This window comes from Phyllobates terribilis, unplaced genomic scaffold (genome assembly GCF_046119375.1).
Source record: "Phyllobates terribilis strain yellow unplaced genomic scaffold, ASM4611937v1 Scaffold_3__8_contigs__length_932513732, whole genome shotgun sequence".
NCBI classification, from domain to species: Eukaryota; Metazoa; Chordata; class Amphibia; order Anura; family Dendrobatidae; genus Phyllobates; species Phyllobates terribilis.
In genome coordinates, this window is record NW_027362763.1 from 918,192,333 (window position 1) to 918,214,888 (window position 22,556).

Genomic DNA, 22,556 nt, shown 5'->3' on the forward strand with positions numbered 1-22,556 from the left:
ATTACTCTCCTCATCCCCATCATTGTTTCTGCATTTACCTCTAGTAATGGATTTACTTAAAAAAATTCGCTACTTACTCTGGGTTTAAAATAAATGCTAAAAAATGTGAGTGACTACCATTAACTGATGTCAGCGCCGGCTGCAGCCAGGGATCACGTGATGCCTGTGAGCGGCCAGTGAAAGCGCCACTCATAGGCAGTATCAGCAGCGCAATGTAATTAGAAAGAAGGTTGTATTCGAGGGGGGACATTGAGTAGTCTGAAATGTTTACTATCAGGTTTGGACTCCTACCTGTGACCGTAGAACCATCTGTCGATCTCTGTCTCTTGTTCCTCGATCTCCTGGTGGGTGTGTGCCTAGATCTAAAAAAGACGCTCGTGGATTGGTTATGCCACCAGTCTCGCTCCCGGAGCCTGGTGAGGAACCTCCGGCAGAGGAACCCCCGGATGGTGCTCCCTGGGGGCGGTGGGATCTTGGTTGTTGTCGTCTGGGGATTGGGTCGTCCCATCGGTAGACTCTTTTAGTGAGGTAGTCCTCTATGTCTTGCTGAAATTCATTTATTTTCCTTTCCTCGAGTGTCTTTTTGTGAGTAGACAAAGCTGAGTCAACCTTCGTTTTCAGGGTGTTGAATTCTGTGGAGCTGAGGGTAGAGGTTAATTGTCTTTCAATGGTAATTATTTTCTCCTCTGTTTCTTTGATGGCCTCTTGCAGAAATTCGATGGTTAGTAAGATGATATCAAGTGAGCATTTATTCAGAATTTTCTAAAAAGTAGTGCAGTAGTGTACGTTATCAGAGAACAGTGTTGGTCTGAGGTTACAGCGCAATCCTCGGGGTATCTTGCTCTGTCTATAGTACTCGCCCAAGGTAGCACAGTGTAAATTATACGAGATCAATCTATTTTTATCTTTCTCCCAGTCCTTGATATCCCTGCTAGGGAGGTGTAAAAAGTCTGTGGCGGTTTTTAAGCGAGATATGATGGAAGAACTTGTAGCGTCGTCGTACATAAAGGTTTCTGAGGACATGGGTCCGGTTGGTGCTAAAAGCCAAGAAAAATAGTCCAGTGGAAACGATAAAGGCTAGCACGCAACAAAGTGGAAAGGCACGGTGCTAGTGAAGGGAGCCAGTGGTTCCGTCAGTAATAAACCATAAAAATCACTGCACACGTAGAGAGGTATGGTATGCTTTAGGTGAAACTTTATTTAAAGGGTGATGCTTGAGGCGACTAGTGGACGTTTCGGCCAACACTGTGGCCTTGATCACAATGTCGCTGTAAGAAAATATGTACAAAAATAAGTACTCCTCTCCTGCCCAGGAGATGTGGTATGATCAGACCATGTTCCTGCAAAGTCAGACACAGCCATTACACAGGGGAATATTCATAAGATTATCTCAGCACAGGAACATTTTATTTAAACACATCCAATTGTGGAAATTATTACTATTCCAAGATCTATTGATTAAAATTAACTTTTGTTCGTGGGAAAACCCCTTTAAGGCCACCGCCCCACTATCAGTATTCTGTCAGTATTTTTTCTCAGGAGTGGGAGCCAAAACCAGGAACAATCAGAGAAAAGGTATAATAGAAACAAGTCACCAATTCGGCATTTATCACCCACTCCTGGTTTTGTCTTCCACTCCTGAGAAAAAATACAGCCTGAATACTGATAGTGGAGCTGTGGCCTAAACCTGTAAAAAAAAAAAAAGGTGAATAAGAAAGAAACCAACTTCAGCATTGTCTTCAGACCACCACTTTAACACTACTAGCTTTGGAAGAATTCTTACTATGCAGCACTTTGCCACACACTTTTGCACTGTACTAGTTAAAGGGAACCTGTCACGTCTTAGCTGCCCTCTAGACTGCCCCCATAGCATTGTTAGTGATGTAATGTGCATCACTAATAAGCTTTTTTCATTAAAATTGGTGCAGCTATAATGATTTTATTATCTTTAGTATACTTAGATACTACCTGCTCATTCAGTCGTAGGGGTGTGAGTCTCTCATTCACTCACCTTTGGCGCCGCCCATGTATTTGAATATTGCTTCCGGCAAGCGCTATTATTGTGGAGCGTATGCACACTTGTAGCTGTCTGGCCGCCTGCGCAGTGAGGCTGTGTGATTACCAGCTTCACTGCGCACGCGTGGGGAACATAGCGCGTCATAGCGCATGCGCAGTGAAGTTGGTAATCACACAGCCTCACTGCGCAGGCGGCCGGACAGCTACAAGTGTGCATACGCTCCACAATATCAGGGCTTGCCGGGAGCAGGATTCAAATACGAGCAGTGAGTGAATGAGAGAATCACACCCCTATGACTGAATGAGCAGGTAGGATCTAAGTATACTAAGGCTGCGTGCCCACTATGCGTTTTTCAAGCGTTTCCGCACCGGAATTTCCGGTCCCCAATGATAATCTGCATGTGCTGTACACATGCTGTGGAAATTTCCGCTGTGGATTATCATTGCGGAAAAATACGCATGTTCATTAATTTTGCGGACACGCAGCGTAATCGCCCCCATTGACTTGCATTGGACCGCGTGACATCCGCATCACTACATGTGCACATGTGGATATGAAGCGATTCAATGTGCGGATGGTACACGGGTCTGGAGAAGAGGAGACTCTCATCCAGACCTGGGTACCATAGAAACTGTAAAAAAAAGAATTTAAAATAAAAAATAAAGATTATACTTACCTTCCGATGCCCCCCGGCCTCCTCGGCGATGCGTGCGGTGTGTTGGGCGGCTCGCGGTGGAGTGAGGACCTGACATGATGTCATTGCATGTCCTTCACACCACCGCGAGACACCGAGGAGACCGGAAGGAGCGGAAAAGGAGACCGGGGGCCATCGGAAGGTGAGTATAATCTTTATTTTTTACCATTCTTATTCTTTTTTTAAACTATTACTTGGTCACACTATATATGCCGGTTGCATGGATTTATATAGTGTGAACAAGTTGTCAAGCACTTTCCAAGTGATGCTAAAATCGCTTGGATAGCGCTTGATAACCCACATGTGGAAATACATGTGAAGAACACTTCACTTCCACATGTCCCTGGCAGGAAAAACGCATGTACAATCCGCATGTACAATCCGCATGTACAATCCGCATGTACAATCCGCATGTACAATCCGCATGTAAAATCCGCATGTAAAATCCGCATGCTTTTTCCTGCCAGGGAGAAGCGGGAAAAATATGCAGCATTTCTGCATCGTGGGCACATAGCCTTAAAATTATCAAATCATTATAGCTGCACCAATTTTAATGTTAAAAGCTTATTAGTGATGCACATTGCATCACTAACAATGCTATGGGAGCAGTCTAGAGGGCAGCTAAGACGTGACAGGTTCCCTTTAAGTTAAATAATGAGCGTCCATGCTTTCCTCAGCTCTTGCACTGTTTGGTTATCAGGCCATTGCTGGTGTCTGACATGGGCGACCAGGAGAGAAGAACTGTGGATCCATAGGGCTGCAATCCTATCACTCTACAGTGCAAGCTGCCGGACCGACCATGCCAGAAAGGCAACACCCTCCCTACGCGGTGACAATCTCCACGGGTGACGCGGTGGGCGGGACTTGGCTGTCGGGAACACTCTACCAGAAATTAGAAGCCGGAAACCGGAAGCGCTATTGTCGCCATCTGCATAGTGATACAGCAGAGTCGCTGAGACAGTCCTGTGTGTACGACATGTATATGGCCAGCAGCGCACGTCCTGACCAAAAGCCGTACAAGGCCATGGAGTACCACTACGCCGGGGCTGTGGAGCAGCGCTTCAACCCCTACACATTCAACGGAGGGTAAGGATGCTGACAAGTACTCTGCCACGGTGCCCGGACCACCCGGCTTCCTTGTGCCAGAGCAGCGTGTGAACGGACGAGGTGGTGAAATGAGTGGGCATTGTAAGGGACATGCATGTTTACCAGCTCGTCGATTTCCTTTCACTTTCACTTTTCGGAGCGTTAGGACTCCATTAATATAGACTCCATACTGCTCCTGTCCTCAGTATACAGACGTCCCAGCTCAGTGCACAGCCTGCTGCCATCTCCCCAGGACTCCATACTGCTCCTGTCCTCAGTATACAGACGTCCCAGTTCTTAGCTCAGTGCACAGCCTGCTGCCATCTCCCCAAGACTCCATACTGCTCCTGTCCTCAGTATACAGACGTCCCAGCTCTTAGCCCAGTGCACAGCCTGCTGCCATCTCCCCAGGACTCCATACTGCTCCTGTCCTCAGTATACAGACGTCCCAGCTCTTAGCTCATTGCACAGCCTGCTGCCATCTCCCCAGGACTCCATACTGCTCCTGTCCTCAGTATACAGACGTCCCAGCTCTTAGCCCAGTGCACAGCCTGCTGCCATCTCCCCAGGACTCCATACTGCTCCTGTCCTCAGTATACAGACGTCCCAGCTCTTAGCTCATTGCACAGCCTGCTGCCATCTCCCCAGGACTCCATACTGCTCCTGTCCTCAGTATACAGACGTCCCAGCTCTTAGCTCAGTGCACAGCCTGCTGCCATCTCCCCAGGACTCCATACTGCTCCTGTCCTCAGTATACGGATGTCCCAGCACTTAGCTCAGTGCACAGCCTGCTGCCATCTCCCCAGGACTCCATACTGCTCCTGTCCTCAGTATACGGATGTCCCAGCACTTAGCTCAGTGTACAGCCTGCTGCCATCTCCCCAGGACTCCATACTGCTCCTGTCCTCAGTATACGGATGTCCCAGCACTTAGCTCAGTGTACAGCCTGCTGCCATCTCCCCAGGACTCCATACTGCTCCTGTCCTCAGTATACGGATGTCCCAGCACTTAGCTCAGTGTACAGCCTGCTGCCATCTCCCCAGGACTCCATACTGCTCCTGTCCTCAGTATACGGATGTCCCAGCACTTAACTCAGTGTACAGCCTGCTGCCATCTCCCCAGGACTCCGTACTGCTCCTGTCCTCAGTATACGGATGTCCCAGCTCAGTGCACAGCCTGCTGCCATCTCCCCAGGACTCCATACTGCTCCTGTCCTCAGTATACGGATGTCCCAGCTCAGTGCACAGCCTGCTGCCATCTCCCCAGGACTCCATACTGCTCCTGTCCTCAGTATACAGATGTCCCAGCACTTAGCTCAGTGCACAGCCTGCTGCCATCTCCCCAGGACTCCATACTGCTCCTGTCCTCAGTATACGGATGTCCCAGCTCTTAGCTCCGTGCACAGCCTGCTGCCATCTCCCCAGGACTCCATACTGCTCCTGTCCTCAGTATACGGATGTCCCAGCACTTAGCTCAGTGTACAGCCTGCTGCCATCTCCCCAGGACTCCATACTGCTCCTGTCCTCAGTATACGGATGTCCCAGCACTTAGCTCAGTGTACAGCCTGCTGCCATCTCCCCAGGACTCCATACTGCTCCTGTCCTCAGTATACGGATGTCCCAGCTCAGTGCACAGCCTGCTGCCATCTCCCCAGGACTCCATACTGCTCCTGTCCTCAGTATACACACGTCCCAGCACTTAGCTCAGTGTACAGCCTGCTGCCATCTCCCCAGGACTCCATACTGCTCCTGTCCTCAGTATACGGATGTCCCAGCTCTTAGCTCAGTGCACAGCCTGCTGCCATCTCCCCAGGACTCCATACTGCTCCTGTCCTCAGTATACGGACGTCCCAGCACTTAGCTCAGTGTACAGCCTGCTGCCATCTCCCCAGGACTCCATACTGCTCCTGTCCTCAGTATACAGACGTCCCAGCTCTTAGCTCAGTGCACAGCCTGCTGCCATCTCCCCAGGACTCCATACTGCTCCTGTCCTCAGTATACAGACGTCCCAGCTCTTAGCTCAGTGCACAGCCTGCTGCCATCTCCCCAGGACTCCATACTGCTCCTGTCCTCAGTATACAGACGTCCCAGCTCTTAGCTCAGTGCACAGCCTGCTGCCATCTCCCCAGGACTCCATACTGCTCCTGTCCTCAGTATACAGACGTCCCAGCTCTTAGCTCAGTGCACAGCCTGCTGCCATCTCCCCAGGACTCCATACTGCTCCTGTCCTCAGTATACAGACGTCCCAGCTCTTAGCTCAGTGCACAGCCTGCTGCCATCTCCCCAGGACTCCATACTGCTCCTGTCCTCAGTATACGGATGTCCCAGCTCTTAGCTCAGTGCACAGCCTGCTGCCATCTCCCCAGGACTCCATACTGCTCCTGTCCTCAGTATACAGACGTCCCAGCTCTTAGCTCAGTGCACAGCCTGCTGCCATCTCCCCAGGACTCCATACTGCTCCTGTCCTCAGTATACGGATGTCCCAGCTCTTAGCTCAGTGCACAGCCTGCTGTCATCTCCCCAGGACTCCATACTGCTCCTGTCCTCAGTATACACACGTCCCAGCTCTTAGCTCAGTGCACAGCCTGCTGTCATCTCCCCAGGACTCCATACTGCTCCTGTCCTCAGTATACACACGTCCCAGCTCTTAGCTCAGTGCACAGCCTGCTGTCATCTCCCCAGGACTCCATACTGCTCCTGTCCTCAGTATACACACGTCCCAGCTCTTAGCTCAGTGCACAGCCTGCTGTCATCTCCCCAGGACTCCATACTGCTCCTGTCCTCAGTATACACACGTCCCAGCTCTTAGCTCAGTGCACAGCCTGCTGCCATCTCCCCAGGACTCCATACTGCTCCTGTCCTGAGTATACACACGTCCCAGCACTTAGCTCAGTGCACAGCCTGCTGCCATCTCCCCAGGACTCCACACTGCTCCTGTCCTCAGTATACAGACGTCCCAGCTCTTAGCTCAGTGCACAGCCTGCTGCCATCTCCCCAGGACTCCATACTGCTCCTGTCCTCAGTATACAGACGTCCCAGCTCTTAGCTCAGTGCACAGCCTGCTGCCATCTCCCCAGGATTCCATACTGCTCCTGTCCTCAGTATACGGATGTCCCAGCTCTTAGCTCAGTGCACAGCCTGCTGCCATCTCCCCAGGACTCCATACTGCTCCTGTCCTCAGTATACAGACGTTCAAGCTCTTAGCTCAGTGCACAGCCTGCTGTCATCTCCCCAGGACTCCATACTGCTCCTGTCCTCAGTATACAGATGTCCCAGCTCTTAGCTCAGTGCACAGCCTGCTGTCATCTCCCCAGGACTCCATACTGCTCCTGTCCTCAGTATACGGATGTCCCAGCTCTTAGCTCAGTGCACAGCCTGCTGCCATCTCCCCAGGACTCCATACTGCTCCTGTCCTCAGTATACAGACGTCCCAGCTCTTAGCTCAGTGCACAGCCTGCTGCCATCTCCCCAGGACTCCATACTGCTCCTGTCCTCAGTATACGGACGTCCCAGCTCTTAGCTCAGTGCACAGCCTGCTGCCATCTCCCCTGGACTCCATACTGCTCCTGTCCTCAGTATACGGACGTCCCAGCTTTTAGCTCAGTGCACAGCCTGCTGCCATCTCCCCAGGACTCCATACTGCTCCTGTCCTCAGTATACAGATGTCCCAGCTCAGTGCACAGCCTGCTGCCATCTCCCCAGGACTCCATACTGCTCCTGTCCTCAGTATACGGACATCCCAGCTCTTAGCTCAGTGCACAGCCTGCTGCCATCTCCCCAGGACTCCATACTGCTCCTGTCCTCAGTATACGGACATCCCAGCTCTTAGCTCAGTGCACAGCCTGCTGCCATCTCCCCAGGACTCCATACTGCTCCTGTCCTCAGTATACGGACGTCCCAGCTCTTAGCTCAGTGCACAGCCTGCTGCCATCTCCCCAGGACTCCATACTGCTCCTGTCCTCAGTATACGGATGTCCCAGCTCTTAGCTCAGTGCACAACCTGCTGCCATCTCCCCAGGACTCCATACTGCTCCTGTCCTCAGTATACACACGTCCCAGCTCTTAGCTCAGTGCACAGCCTGCTGCCATCTCCCCAGGACTCCATACTGCTCCTGTCCTCAGTATACGGACGTCCCAGCTCTTAGCTCAGTGCACAGCCTGCTGCCATCTCCCCAGGACTCCATACTGCTCCTGTCCTCAGTATACGGACGTCCCAGCTCTTAGCTCAGTGCACAGCCTGCTGCCATCTCCCCAGGACTCCATACTGCTCCTGTCCTCAGTATACGGACATCCCAGCTCTTAGCTCAGTGCACAGCCTGCTGCCATCTCCCCAGGACTCCATACTGCTCCTGTCCTCTGTATACAGACGTCCCAGTTCTTAGCGCAGTGCACAACCTGCCATCTCCCCAGGACTCCATACTGCTACTGTCCTCAATTGTAACAAGAAGTCCAGCTCACCTATGTTCAATTCAGCTTATGGAGTTAATCCCTTAGCAATGGAGCCAATCATGTCCTTAATGACCAGGCCAAATTTTTCTGGAACGCATCAACGGAGCCCACTGATTCTGAGCTTGTTTTTTTCCGTAACATATTATACTTTATGATGGTGGTAAAATTTCTTCGATGCGACTTGCGTTTGTGTATCGTTTATTTGAGAAAAAAACGTACATTTGGTGTAAGTTTTGCAATTTTTAAACTTTGGATTCTTATGCCCTTAAATCAGAGAGATATGTCACACAAAATAGTTCATAAATAACATTTCCCACATGTCTACTTTACATCTGCATAAGGTTTGCAACTCACTTTTTTTTGTTGTTGGAAAGTTATAAGGGTTAAAAGTTTAATCAGTGATTTCTCATTTTTCCAACAAAATTAACAAAACCATTACTTGGGGACCACATCACATTTGAAGTGACTTTGAGGGGGTCTATATGACTGAAAATATGCAAAAGTGACACTTCTATAAACTGCACCTCTCAAGATGCTCAGAACCACATTCAAGAAGTTTTTTTTTAGCCATTCAGGTGCTTCACAGGAATTAATGGAATGTGGAAGGAAAAAATAAACTTTTTTTTTTTTCACAAAAATTTTACTTCAGACCCCAATTTTTTATTTTCACAAGGGTAACGATAAAATGGACCACAAAATTTGTGGTTCAATTCCTCCTGAGTATGCCGATACCCCATATGTGGGGGAAAACCACTGTTTGGGCGCATGTCAGGGCTCGGAAGGGAAGGAGCACCGTTTTTTAACTCAAAATTGGCTGGTATCTAGGGCGGACGCCATGTCGCGTTTGGAGGGCCCCTGATGTGTCTAAACACTGAACCCCCCCCCCCAAAAAAAAATGACCCCATCTTGGATACTACACCCTTCAAGGACTTTATCAAGGTATTCTGTTCTTCTAGCACTTGCGGGCTCTTTATATGGAGTCTGCAAACTATTCTAGAAAAAATCTGCGCACCAGGAGGCAAATGGTGCTCCTTCCATTCAGAATCTTGCTCTGTGGCTAAGCAGTACTGTACAGCCACACTTTGGGGTAGTTCCACGTTCATCAGAAATTGTGACAAATTTTGGTGACATTTTTTCCCATGTGAAAATATAAAATTTGGTCTTTAAGAAAATTTTTCTGGTAAAATGTAATCCCTTTTTCTCCTTGACACCACAGGAAGATGTCACCCCACCCTAATAGGTACAGGAAACACTTAGGTCAAATAGCACCTCCCACAACCTCTCTACAGTGTTTTTTCCTATCCCTATTGGGATGAAGTGGTCATCCTGTGGTGCTCTGTGCCAGCGGCAAACACTAGGTTAAGACTATCTATAGCCGGGCAGCGGAGATCAACTGGGCTTGCCTTTCCTCTCCAACGCTGCTCCTGTCTCCTAAAGTACTCAAGACTCCCCTTCCAGTCTGCACCTTCGGGTAAAGTCTGGTGGGTTCTTCGGGCTGTAGGCCTCTCAGGCTGGATAGCTCAATCTCTCTTCCCTCCCAAACCCCCCACTCCCCCACCTTCACGATCCTTGTCGGGTCTGGGACAGCATAGGACATCGGGCTCCTCTGCTCTTCTGGCTTGTCCCGCTCTGAAGCGCATGCGACGTGGGCCCGGTCACCAGAAGTAATGTTAGTCTCCGGTAGTCTTTTTATGATGTCGCTTCCAGCTTTGCGTTCCACACTGGAATGCAGCGGCTCAGATACACCGGAAGGGAGAAATTACGGCGGAGATGACCACCGATGATTGATTGCATGGGCCATCCACCCCTTGCTCTTACAGCTGGACATTGGGGGAGAAGTCCCTCTAATGAAGAGGAATGCGCTGGGTCTGGTCGCCTATATAAGAGCCCCGGACAGAAGACACCCTAAGGTAGGACCAATCTTGTTGTGATTTACATGGAGAGTTATGGTTCTTCCCATGCCGCGTCTGCAGAGCCCAGTAAGTTGTCTGGCATTGGGGGTCCTTCTCCATGGTGCAGGTTATTGTGTATGATAGCATTATTTTCTTTCTCCCCTCTTTTTTTAGGGGGACAAGGAGCCTGCACCAAGGAGCAGATCTAAAACCTTGAGTTGCAAATGTGCAATTTGTACAAAAAAACTGATATCCTCCCATAGAAAACAAACCTCTATGCCTGGAATGCACTGAAAAAATTAACGATGAACAACCTTCCTTAATGGAGGAAATCAAGGGGGTAGGTCGCCAGGAAATCCAGTCTTCCCTGGCCTCTTTTTCCCAATCCACTTCCACTCCCAGTATCCCTCCAGCAGCTAAGAAAAGAAAGATTAGCCTGGAAGAAGAAAGGGACTCGGACTCTCAGGAAGAGATGTCCATACCAGAAGAACTTCTAGAGGAAGGCAAACTAAGCCCAGCCCCGGAAGCTGTTCAGGATTGAAACTATTTTTCTTCCGAGGATGTGGAGGAACTCCTTATGGCAGTGAGGAAAACTATGGAGGTTGAAGAAGATTAAAATACCTGTATTGTTCAAGAAAATATTTCCCATACACAAGAATATCCAGGACCTAATCTTGGATGAATGGGAATCCCCAGAGAGGAGGCTGAGTATTCCAGCCGAGCTAAGAGACAGGTTTCCAGTGGATGAGGATACTGCGAAAAGCTGGTCTGAAGTACTGAAAAATAGACAAACTTGCCATTTGAGGATTCCTCCCAGCTGAAGGATCCTCTAGAACGCAAGATGGACGGCCCTCTAAGAAGATCCTGGGAGACTTTAGTAGCCCTGCTGAATACGAATGGTGTCACCATGTGCAGAGCACAATCGTTGTTCTCGCTTAACAAGCCAGCAAAACATTCTTTCTACAAGCACTCCCAGAGAAGATATTCTAGTATCCTTGCCTCTCCTCCAGAAAGCCATGGGTTTTCTGTCAGACGCATCGGCAGAATCTGTAAGGGTAGCGTGAAGATCGTCAGTTTTGTCGACTTCTGTGAGACTTGCGCTCTAGTTAAAATCATGGCGTGGTGATGTGACTTCGAATATGAAGCTTTGTTCTATTCCCTTTTAAGGGAAAGTGTATGTTTGGACCAGCTCTTGACAACCTATTAGATAGAGCCTCAGACAAGAGAAAATCTCTGCCTGAGCCAGAAAGATATCCTTTTGACCTTCTCAGGACCAACCACTTCAGTACAGAGGAAAAGGAAAGTTGGGCAGGTGGAGCTGCCCAAAAGGAGGGCAGGGCAGAAATTTATTTCTCTCCCAAGGTCAATGTCAAAACAAACCATGATGCCAAAAAAGTAAGGGGTTGCATTTCAAAATTCCTCCCCTAATGGTGCAAGATGTGTACAAACCCATGGACTTTGAAATCGGTCAAGGAAGGGGTAAAAATAGAATTCTCATCCTATCCTCCACAGAGAGTGAAGATAACCCACCTCTCCTTTCCAAAGCTTCAAGACTTTTTGATCTCTGGCCTAAAAGGCTTGCTATTCTCAGGGTTAATCTCCCTTTTTTGGTAGGACACTACTCCTGACTTTTTCTTATTAAAAAAACAAACAAGCTGGGTCAACAGGATTATAATAACTTTTGAAACCCCTGAACCAGTACATGGTATGCAGGAGATTTGAGATGGAGTCAATCAGATAAGACAAGACTTCGCCATGGCAACAATCTATTTACAGGACATGTATTATCATGTCCCCATTCACTCAACCTATCTGAAATTCTTGAGGTTCACTGCTGCCCAGGGAAGACAAGTAGTGCATTATCAATTCAATGTTCTACCATTCGGAATATCATTGGTGCCGCCAATCTTCACAAAGATTATGGCAGAAGTCATGGCTTGCATTCAGAGAGAAAATATTTGTATAATACCATATCTCGACTATTTCCTGCTTATGACTTCCTCTATTCAGTTACTTCATGAACATCTACAAACAAGGACACAGATTCTAACATCCCTGGGATGGCTGGTGAACCATCGAAAAATCAGACATGGTTCCCTCCAAGCCAAATACATTCCTTGGTGTTAGGCTGGATTCTGACAGACAAACATCCTTCTTACCCAAAGAAAAACAGATCCAGCTAAGATCAAGGATAGCCTTGCTGCGAAGATAAAAATTTGTCGGTGAGGTTCACTATTTTAGTCCTCGGCTCCATGACCTCTTGCATCCAAGCAGTAACCTGGGCCCAAGCACACCAGAATCTTGCAGACCTATGTTCTTGCAAATTGGTATGGGTCCCCAGAATCCCTAGACAGAAAAATTCCAGTTGCTTCTCTGGTAAAAGCCTCTATCCTGGTGGCTCAGTTCAGGGAGCCTAAAGAGAGCTGTTCCCTGGATGCAGGACCCTCTAGTAACTATAAAAGTAGATGCCAGCAAAAGAGGATGGGGAGCTATGGTCTCCCAACCTTCCTTCCAGGTTTTCTGGTCAAGAGATATCAGCCAACAATCCTCCAATTTCAGGGTGCTGAAGGCGGTAGAGAAAGTACTCAAATTGGCAACATCATTGATTCGGACCACACTCGTAAAAGTCTGCTCAGACAACTTGACTAGTCGCTCACATCTGCCATCAGGGAAGCACAAGACACGAAGATCTGAGAACAGTCTCGGCAAAAATATTCTCCTGGCACCTTCTCTCCCTATCGGCTTTCCACATAGGAGGCTGTCAACATCCAGGCCGATTTCCTGAGCAGGGGAGATATTTGTCCAGGAGAATGGGGTCTAAATTCAGAAGTCTTCCAGATGCTAACCAGAAGGTAGGGTTGTTCAGAGGTAGATCTTTTTCCAGGCCACCAGAACGCAAAAGTAAATCGGTACTTCTCCTTGAGACCCAACGATACCTGTCTAGGCGTAGACTCGTTTGTCCACCAGTGGAGATTCAAATTGGCATACGCCTTACTTCCAGTTTCGACCCTACCAAGGACTCTAGAGAAAAATAAAAACCGAAATGGCCAAGGTAATTCTGATGGCACTGCTCTGGCCAAAGAAATGCTGGTTTGGCACCCTAAGCAACCTGTGTATAGCTGGTCCCCTGATCCTTCCACCAATCAGACCTCCTTTACCAGGGTCTAATCTACCACCCAGACCCTGAAGTCTGTCTGGCTACCTGGCTTCTGAATTTGCAATTTTGAAAACCAATGGCCTCTCGGATAGTCATTCAAATTCTCCAGAAGAGTAGAAAGCCGGTGACAAATGCCATATTTCATAAAATATGGAAAAAATATTTTGTCATGGTGTGCGCCTGATCCTCCAGACCGACCAAACATCACTCAGATCCTAGATTTCCAGCACGAAACCCTGGAAAAGGGTCTCCAACCTAGCACCCTCAAGGTTAAGGTGGCAGCATTAAAGGGAACCTGTCACGTCCTAGTTGCTATATATACTGCCCCCATAGGGTTGTTAGTGATGCAGTGTGCATCACTAACAAGCTGTTTTCATGAAAATCGGTGGTAGTATAATGTTATAACGTTTTATATACTGTCTTACTTGCTCAGATTCAGTCATGGCGGTCGCCGCGTTCAGTCAGTGCTTGCGCCGCCCCCATGACATTTGAATACTGCTCCTGGCAAGCGCTAGGTTTGAGGGATGCATGCGCATTTGCACACGTCGGGCCGCTGTCTGGAGTGTGCTCACTGAGGCTGTGTGATTACCAGCTTCAGTGCGCACGCTTTGTGGCTCCCGGCGCGTGTGCGGTCAATGTATCGTGCGGTCATTGTGCATGCAGTGACCGCAAGATACATTGACTGCGCACGCGCCGATAGCCACAGATCACAGCACGTGCGCACTGAAGCTGGTAATCACACAGCCTCCGTGCGCACGCGCAGGACCAGCGGCCCGACGTGTGCAAAAGCGCATGTGCCCATCAAACCTAGCGCTTGCCAGGAGCAGTATTCAAATGTCATGGGCGGCGCAAGCACTGACTGAACGCGGCGACCGCCATGACTGAATCTGAGAATCACACCCCTATGACTGAATGCGAGCAGGTAAGACAAAGTATATAAAACGTTATAACATCATTATTCTGCCACCGATTTCCATGAAAACAGCTAGTTAGTGATGCACATTGCATCACTAACAACGCTGTAGGGACAGTGTACATAGCAACTAGGACGTGACAGGTTCCCTTTAAGTTCATACTTTGATTATAGCCTGGCCGACCATTGTTGGTTGAAGAGTACTGCGGCTTCCCGTCTGTCCTAGAGCACACATGTCAAACTCTGGCCTTTGGGCCAAATTTGACCCTCAGCGTGATTAGATTTGGCCTGCGACGCAACATGGAGGAGTATGTGGGGCCAATTATACTTTGTGAGGGCTTTATGGGGATCACAGTTGGGGCATCATACTGTGTTGGGGTAATTGTACCATACGTGTGGACAGTACTGTGGAGGAATTCACTAGGGGGTGTCATACTGTATTTGGGGGGCATACTTAATGGCATCATACTTTAGGGGCTTCAATAGGAGGAAAATTACTCTGTAGGGGCTGCAAAGTTGTTACATATGCTCCCCTGTGTCCTCCACCGAATATTAAGGTTTTTAAAAAAAAAAAAAAAAAAAAAAAGTGGCACTCAACTTTGCAAGTTTTTTTTTTGTTTTCCCCCTGTGTATTTGAGTTTGATATCCCTGTCCTAGAGTGATCAACCTAGTCCCCTCATGGGACCTTTTAATATTGTCCTCAAAGGGCTGACACTTCCACCATTCGAACCATTATCATTAAATCTGGACAAACTGTCCTGGAAGACAGCCTTCCTGGTTTCGATCACTACAGCCAGAAGACCAAAAGTGCAATTATCGAAGCTTTATCAGATCTGGAACCTCTTTCCTCCAGAGAGACTTACCGCTCACTCCACTAGAGCAGTGTCGATCTCCTGGGCTTAGAAAGCCAGCACTTCATCAAGCAGATCTGCAGAGGTGCTACCTTCTCCTCTGTCCATACCTTCTCCAAAAATTACAGGCTAGACTTAATGTCTGTTTAAAGATTTGGCCTTTGAGAGAAAAGTTCTCCAAGACTTTGCCCCTCCCTAAACATTAGTCTTCGGTTTTCTTCCTGTGGTGCTGTCATGGGGGGTTATTGAATAAAATAGAATTAGACTTACCAGTAATTCGATTTCTAATAACCTACCACGACAGTACAGCAAATTCCCTCCCCTTGCTCAGTTATTTTCTTTCATTACTTTGCATCGGGTGAAAATTATAATTTGAAGCATTCATACTCTTGTGATCCTTTATAATAACACTGGAGAGAGGATGTGGGAGGGGCTATTTGTCCTCTGTCTCTATATTAGGGTGTGATGCTGTCGTGGTGGGTTATTAGAAACCGAATTACCTGTTAAGTCTAATTCTATTTTCTTCACTGCCTAAGGGTGTAAGTTTCGGTGACACACCTGTTGTGTCAATTTGATGACTGCACCTTTAGATGAATTCATTGAGAGGTGTAGTTTGTAAAATGGGGTTACTTTTGGGGGGCATTTTCTAATCTGTGCCTCAAAAGTAGTTCCAGATTACATCTAGGGTATTGGCGCAGTCAGGAGAAATTGCACAACAAACAGAGGTTTTTTTTTTTTTTTTTGCTCTTATAAAAATTTGGGGCAAAAAAATGGCATTTTGGCAGTAAAAATGTAATTATTTTTTCTTCAACGCTCAATGGTATGAATTTGTGCAAGGCAGACGTGGTGTCAACATGCTCACTGCACCCCTTGATGAATTTGAGAGGTGTAGTTTGTAAATCGTCATTTATCGAGGGGGTTGGTGTTCTGCTGTTTCGTCACCTCAGGGGCTCTGCCAATTTGACATGGCACAAGCTAACCATTCCAGCAAAATCTGAACTCTAATGTGGTGCTTCTTCGCATACGGCGCAGGATATGACGAGTCATCGGAGCGGCGTGCATTCCCGCGTGAACCGCAGGACCTTATTGAAGGATTTGATTAGCAGCAGATGGGGCTACTAGGATCTGACGAATCGGATGATTAAAACCCAGGTGAGTAAGGCTATTTAAAATCTGCTAAGGGAACCATCTTTTACCAGCAGAGTATCTTACTATGGAGGGTCAAAGCACTGGCTGTTTGGACATTTAGTCCACAGAACCATCCCCGGGTCATGTTAATAAGGTTTTCAATAAATGTGGACCTTACCTTCCTTGTTCGAAACTATTCTATAAGTAGTTTAGGTGCTTCCTTGTCCTTTATCTACCTCAACTAATAAAAAGAGGGTTAACAGATGTGCCACCTGTAATATTAAGCTACTGGAAAGTTACAGCAAGAAGCTTTGTACGGAATGCATATCTAAGTTAAAGATGAGCAGTCCACATTCTTGTCCGACATAAGGGCAATAATTTGGGAGGAAGTACAGAATACTGTTTCTGCCCTTATCCTGCCTCAGTCTCCAAAGCCCAGGTGGGAAATAAACTCAAGTTCAGAGGAAGGGGACTTATCCTATAACTCTGACCCCGACCTGGGCAAAGATGAAAATCTTACACCTATATTACCCGAAGAAAGGAAGAAATACTTTGGAAAATACAGATACACTCTTACAGGCTGTCAGGGGAACCATGAAAATTGAGGACACCTGCGAAAGATTGTCCGTTCAGAACTAGATGTTTGGGAATCTAAGAGTCTGCAGAAATAGGGTCTTCCCGCTTAATAAGCACATCACTGCTATGATCCTGGAGGAATGGAAAGCTGCGGGGAAAAAGCTGGTGATTCCCAGGGATTTTAACGCCCGCCTTCCCTATTTGACCTGGAAGAAACCATTGAAAGAAATGCCAAAAATCGATATACCGGTGGCCAGAGTTGCTAGTAAGACCTCCATTCCATTTGAGGATTCCTCAAATCATCTTAAAGATCCAATTGATTAAAGATCAGAAGACCTTCCGCCATCATTAAAACAAATATAGCAGCCACTTCTGTTGCCAGGTCAATGAATCTCTGGGTGGAAGATTTATAGAATCACATAAGAAGCAAAACCACAAGATAGGAGATTTTGGTATAGCTACCCCCTGCTTAAGATTACCACTTTTATGGCAGATGTCGCTGCGGTTCAGTACATGGCAAGGAACTGTGCACTGTCCAATGTTGCAAGCCGGGCGCTATAACTGAAGATGTGGTCAGGAGAGAATTTATTCTTCGAGTGGTTATGTTCCATTCCCTTATCAGGCTTACAGGTATTTGGGCCCGTCCTAGATGACCTGCTAGAAAAAGCTTCGGATACCAAAAGGTTTTCCAGAGGAAGACGCCTTCCTTTCAGAGGACCCACTCATCCCAGACAAGTTTACAGGGGAAATGGGAAGACGGGTAGGTGGAGCTATCTCAAGGGTGGTGGAGGAAGAGGCTACCTTTAGCAATCCAGGCTCCTATTACGGTGAGACGACACCAGAAGCGTCAGTGGGAGGCTTCAATATTTCCTAGAGTGTTGGCAGAAAGTATACAGGAATCAGTGAATACTTCAGACAATCTCTCTGGGATGCAGAATAAAACTCACCCACACGCCTCCCAAGAGGTTTTGTCTAACATCTGCCCAGTCCCCGGGAGTCCATCAAAGACTTATAAAAGATCTAAAAAAAAGTTCCTAGACTTAAAGGTGGTGGTAGAAGTCCCACATTCCCAACAATATCAAGGCCATTTACTCAAGCCTGTTCTCCATAAAGAGGCCTGGAGGAGAGTTTCGAACTATCCATAAATTTAAAACCATTAAATCAATAGATCTTGTACAAACCATTCAAGATGGAATCCTTAAAGTCAATCATACCCCTAGTAAAGGATTTGGTAATGTGCACCTAAAAAGTGCCTATTACCATGTACCCTTACATCTGTCCTATCAAAATACCTTCGGTTTGCAGTGAAAGATCAGGGGAAAATAGTACACTTCCAGTTTAGTTGCCTACCATTTGGACTCTTGCACACCTCGCATTTTTACGAAACTCACGGTGAAGGTAATGGCCTTTCTAAGAAAAGATATCTTAATCTTTGCGTACCTAGACGACCAACTGTTAGTGGCTAATTCACCGAGGCAGATGAACTCTCATCTGGCCACAACTATCTCGGTGAGAAAACTCTGATGGCTAATAAAGAAAAAAATCAGACCCCAAACCGGAAAAGCGAAAGATCTTCCTAGGTGTACTGCTGGACTCGGAACAGCAAAATTCCTTCCTTCTAGTGCACAAGCAGGAAAGTCAGGAGGGAGATTCAGTCCATCCAGGAGAAGCAGATTTCCATCAGGATGGCAATGAGGATCTTGGATCTGATTAACCTCATGTATTTCCAGCATTTGTTGGAGCCAATTTCACTCAAGGGTCTTACAGTGGGAAGTACTATCTGCTTGGGTCGGCCAGCCTACACAGCAAAATGAAGTTATCAGAGAAGGTGAACTATATATTTATATAATTTTTTTTTTAAAATTGTGTTAATGTAAAGTAGACTTGTGGAAATGTTTATTAACTAGTTTGTGTGACATAACGATCTAGTTTAAGGGCAAAAAAATTACAAGTTTGAAAATTTGCTAAGTTTTCACCAAATTTCCGATATTTTCACAAATAAATGCAAGTCATATAGAACAAATTTTACCACCATCATGAAGTACAATATGTCACGAGAAAACAAGCTCAGAATCTGTGGGATCCGTTGAAGCTTTCCAGAGTTATTACTTCAAAGTGATACTTGTCAGTTTTAACCTACAAAGTGGCTCAGTCCTTAAGGGATTAATGAGGTGTAAACCTTTACCCTGCTTGTAGAAATGTGTTTTCGAGAAATCCATACTTGTGACCATTAGCATAACATAAGTGCAGTGGGCGGGAACTGCACTCACAGCTCTCCTATTCCTTCTGTCTGTGACAGAAGGCAGGGAGAGAAGCAGGAAAGCTGTGAGTGCAGTGCCTGCCCACTGCACTTGTGACTCCTTAGCATAACATTGCTATGGATTTTGCAAAATGTAATTCTACAAGTAAGGTAAGGGATTTATTCATCATTAAAGAGCCTTTACATACATAACATTAGTGTAGGTGTTTAAAATGCTAATCACACTCGTTAAAATTTAATGGTATAAAATATGAATAAGTAAGTTTTTATTTTTTTTTCAACTCTCAAACACTTAGGAGAGCAGCTGCTGACAATTGTCATGAAAACCAGTGTAATACTAGCTCACATTACGACTGCAGTTAATGCGGGCTTGATCTGCTCGTGTGTGTGTGTGTGTGTGTGTGTGTGTGTGTGTGTGTGTGTGTGTGATATCGCTCCTCTCCTCCCCTTCTGGATGTTTGCAAAAGGATAAGGGAAGATCAAGTTTAGGATCACAGTGTGGAGACATTTTGTTGGTGACTGCGAAGTGATACTGACAGTGTGACAGGACAGCCGGCTGTGCTAATTCTGTTGGCACTGTTGCTCGCTGTATCAAACATAAGATTGATCAGTGTAAAGCATCATTCAGATGTCTGTGGTGCAGGGACATCTAAGTGAGGTTTTACTGCTGCGTCTGCAAAGTGCATCGGAAGAGATGACCTTCACAAAGCCATCTCTTCTGATGCGTTTTTGAGACGCAACAATAAAACCTTATTCAGATGTCCCTGCATCACATACATCTATGTTTTTACACTGCAGAGTTGTGTTCAGAGCTCAGCAGAGTATTCCTGTGCTTTCAACACTGCAGTATTGAGCATAAGGTGGGCTGCCTGACCTACCATGACAGCCCTGTTCTCACTACTCAGAGCAGGGCCACAGAGGTAACCTCTTCCAGTGATGAGAGCAGCTCGGTAGCTTGCTATTACTAGTACAATGTCAGGCTGCCTGAACTGTGCTCACTACCGTTGCCTGGACCACCTTTTACAGTGCAACGGGGAAATTGTAGCAATGCGCATGGCTAAAGTACAGTGGTGCCTGGCCCCCCCCCACTACTCTGAACTGGGAAGCTTTGAGGGCATGCGCAATTCACACCTGACACAATTGCAGTGTAGATGATGGGGTCAAATACGGACCACTGTCTTTGTTCTGGGGCTGTTGTATTTGCAGTGTATGTCGTGCTCTGATGCTTGCAAACCAGCAAATAAAAATGATAGCCCCCAGTGGCTGCAGAAATAAATGTTAAAACATTACATCTTTCATTAAAATAAGTTATTGCATAGATAATACAAAAATAAAAATTGTGACATTTCTTTTTAAAGAGGTTATCCACTACTCTAGCATTGGTGATTTATCCTTAGGATAGGTCATCAGTGTCTGGCCAGGGTCTGACACACTGGCCGATCAGCTTTTATCGGGGCCGCTGGCCAGGAGTACTCGCTTCCGGAGCTGGCCATCTTCTGATAATGGCCGCCATAGGGTACTGCACATCCGCCTCCTATTGCATTGAATAGGAGGCAGCTGTGCAGTACCAAGCCTTGGCCACTACCAGAAAGCTGAGCAGCTCGACAAGGGAGTACTTCCATCCAACACTGATCCCATCCGATGGGTGTTGGTCATCAATGTCTGATCGGCCGGTGTCCAATCTTAAGGATAGGTCATCAGTGCTGAAGTAGTGGACAACCTCTTAAGGAAGCCCTTGTCACTGATTAAATGCATTGAAGAAATGGACAGTTCCCCACAATCACTGGGAACTGCAGAGCTTAATATAACCCAAAGTCATGTGTTCTGGCCAAAAGCAACTAAAGGAGGTTTTCCATAATGGAGGTTTATCCTCTATTTGTTGGGACCCCCTTGATCACAAAAATGATGTTTCTGAGCCCCCTTCTCATTGAGCAACTATAGTGAGTGGGATTCTAACTTGAGCAGGGTCTCAATTATGTGCTGGGCCACTCCATCAGGTGTCTGAGGTAGATGAAAACAGTTGACGGCCGTGCTGGATTGTCCATCTGTCACACTGACTAACCCCTTCCCAACATCTGCCATACATGTATGGCGCAAGTTGGGAGCGGGTGTATGAAGTGGACTTAGGCCGACATTGACTGTGGTATTGGCCATCATCTGACTCTTAAGGCCCCGTCACACTTAGCGATGCTACAGCGATCCCGACAACGATACGACCTGTCAAGAGGGATCGTTGCTGCGTCGCTATGTGATCGCTGGTGAGCTGTCAAACAGGCAGGCTCACCAGCGATCAGGGGAGCAGCGACATCGTGGAAAGAATCTTTCCACGATGTCCTGCTCCTGGTTACCAGCCTGCTAGAGCAGGCTGGTAACCATGATAAACAGCGGGTTACTAAGTGCGCGTGTGCCCCTAGTAACCCGCTGTTTATCATGGTTACCAGCCTGATCGCTGGTCCCGCTGGTCACACACAGCGATGTGTGCTGACCAGCGGGAGGGCAAAGACCAAAAAATGGTCCAGGACATTCTGCTGCAATCAGCGACCTCACAGCAGGGGCCTGATCGTTGCAAAGTGTCACACATAGCGACATCGCTGGTGAGGTCGCTGTTGCGTCACCAAAACCGTGACACAGCAGCGATCTCGCTAGCAATCTCGCTGTGTGAGACGGAGGCTTTAACAGCAGTAGATGGAACTGCGCTTTAACACTAGAACTACAGATGGAGTCATTTTGACTCCTTTCGTTTTTTATTTCTCTTCTGTGACTACATTTTTCAGAATTCCGGCTTGAAACTCGGTGACTTTTCCTCAAATATGATGTGAAAAAAGATTTTGTGAGAATAAATAATTTTGGTGAAAAATTTGCGCGTTTTTTTCAAAATTTACCAAGAACTACTGAAGGGAGTCATTTTGACTCCCTACTATATTTTGAGGTCCTTTTGTCACTAAATGTTGCTATAAAGTTTTGTGCATAATTTTTTCACTCTGTCTTATTTACCCTGATGTTCATATAGATGTAGTTCAATTTACATGTCAACTTTTCACATTTTCCTTGTGTTTTACCTGCTTGTATTACTGTGTAATGCTGAACAAACTCTATCTGATGAGGAGCTAGATGCATTCATTGCGATATTCTATGCTCGTGGAATATCTGGCACGAACCGTCACTCGATTAGCAGTATTTGGTGTAATGACTGGGGAATACCGTTTTGCAAAGCGACAATGTCTAGGGACCGCTTTGTTGAAATTATGAGGTTTCTCAGATTTGATGAGAAATCTGCTCGATCGGAGAGACTGCAAACGGACAAGTTTGCTCTATTTTCTACTGTGTGGGACAGGTTTATTGAAAATTGTATTGCGTGTTACAAACCTGGCCCATACATAACGGTGGATGAGCAACTTTTTCCAAGCAAAACTAGGTGTCCATTCACGCAGTACATGCCTTCCAAACCAGATAAATATGGCCACAAATATTGGCTAGCTGTTGATAAGAGGAGCAAATATCTGGCAAATGGCTTCCCTTATCTAGGCAAAGATG

At 46.9% G+C, this 22,556-nt stretch overlaps 1 protein-coding gene across 1 annotated transcript in view; it reads left to right on the forward strand.

The window, feature by feature from the left end:
- The first annotated feature begins 3,495 nt into the window (after window positions 1-3,495).
- The window catches only part of PSMB1 (proteasome 20S subunit beta 1), a 36,383-nt gene continuing 17,322 nt past the window's right edge, over window positions 3,496-22,556 (forward strand). Inside the window, exon 1 of the mRNA XM_073672807.1 lies at window positions 3,496-3,797. Coding sequence (XP_073528908.1) covers window positions 3,511-3,797 — 287 coding nt within the window. The 5' untranslated portion in view covers window positions 3,496-3,510. The remainder of the gene's footprint in view (window positions 3,798-22,556) is intronic.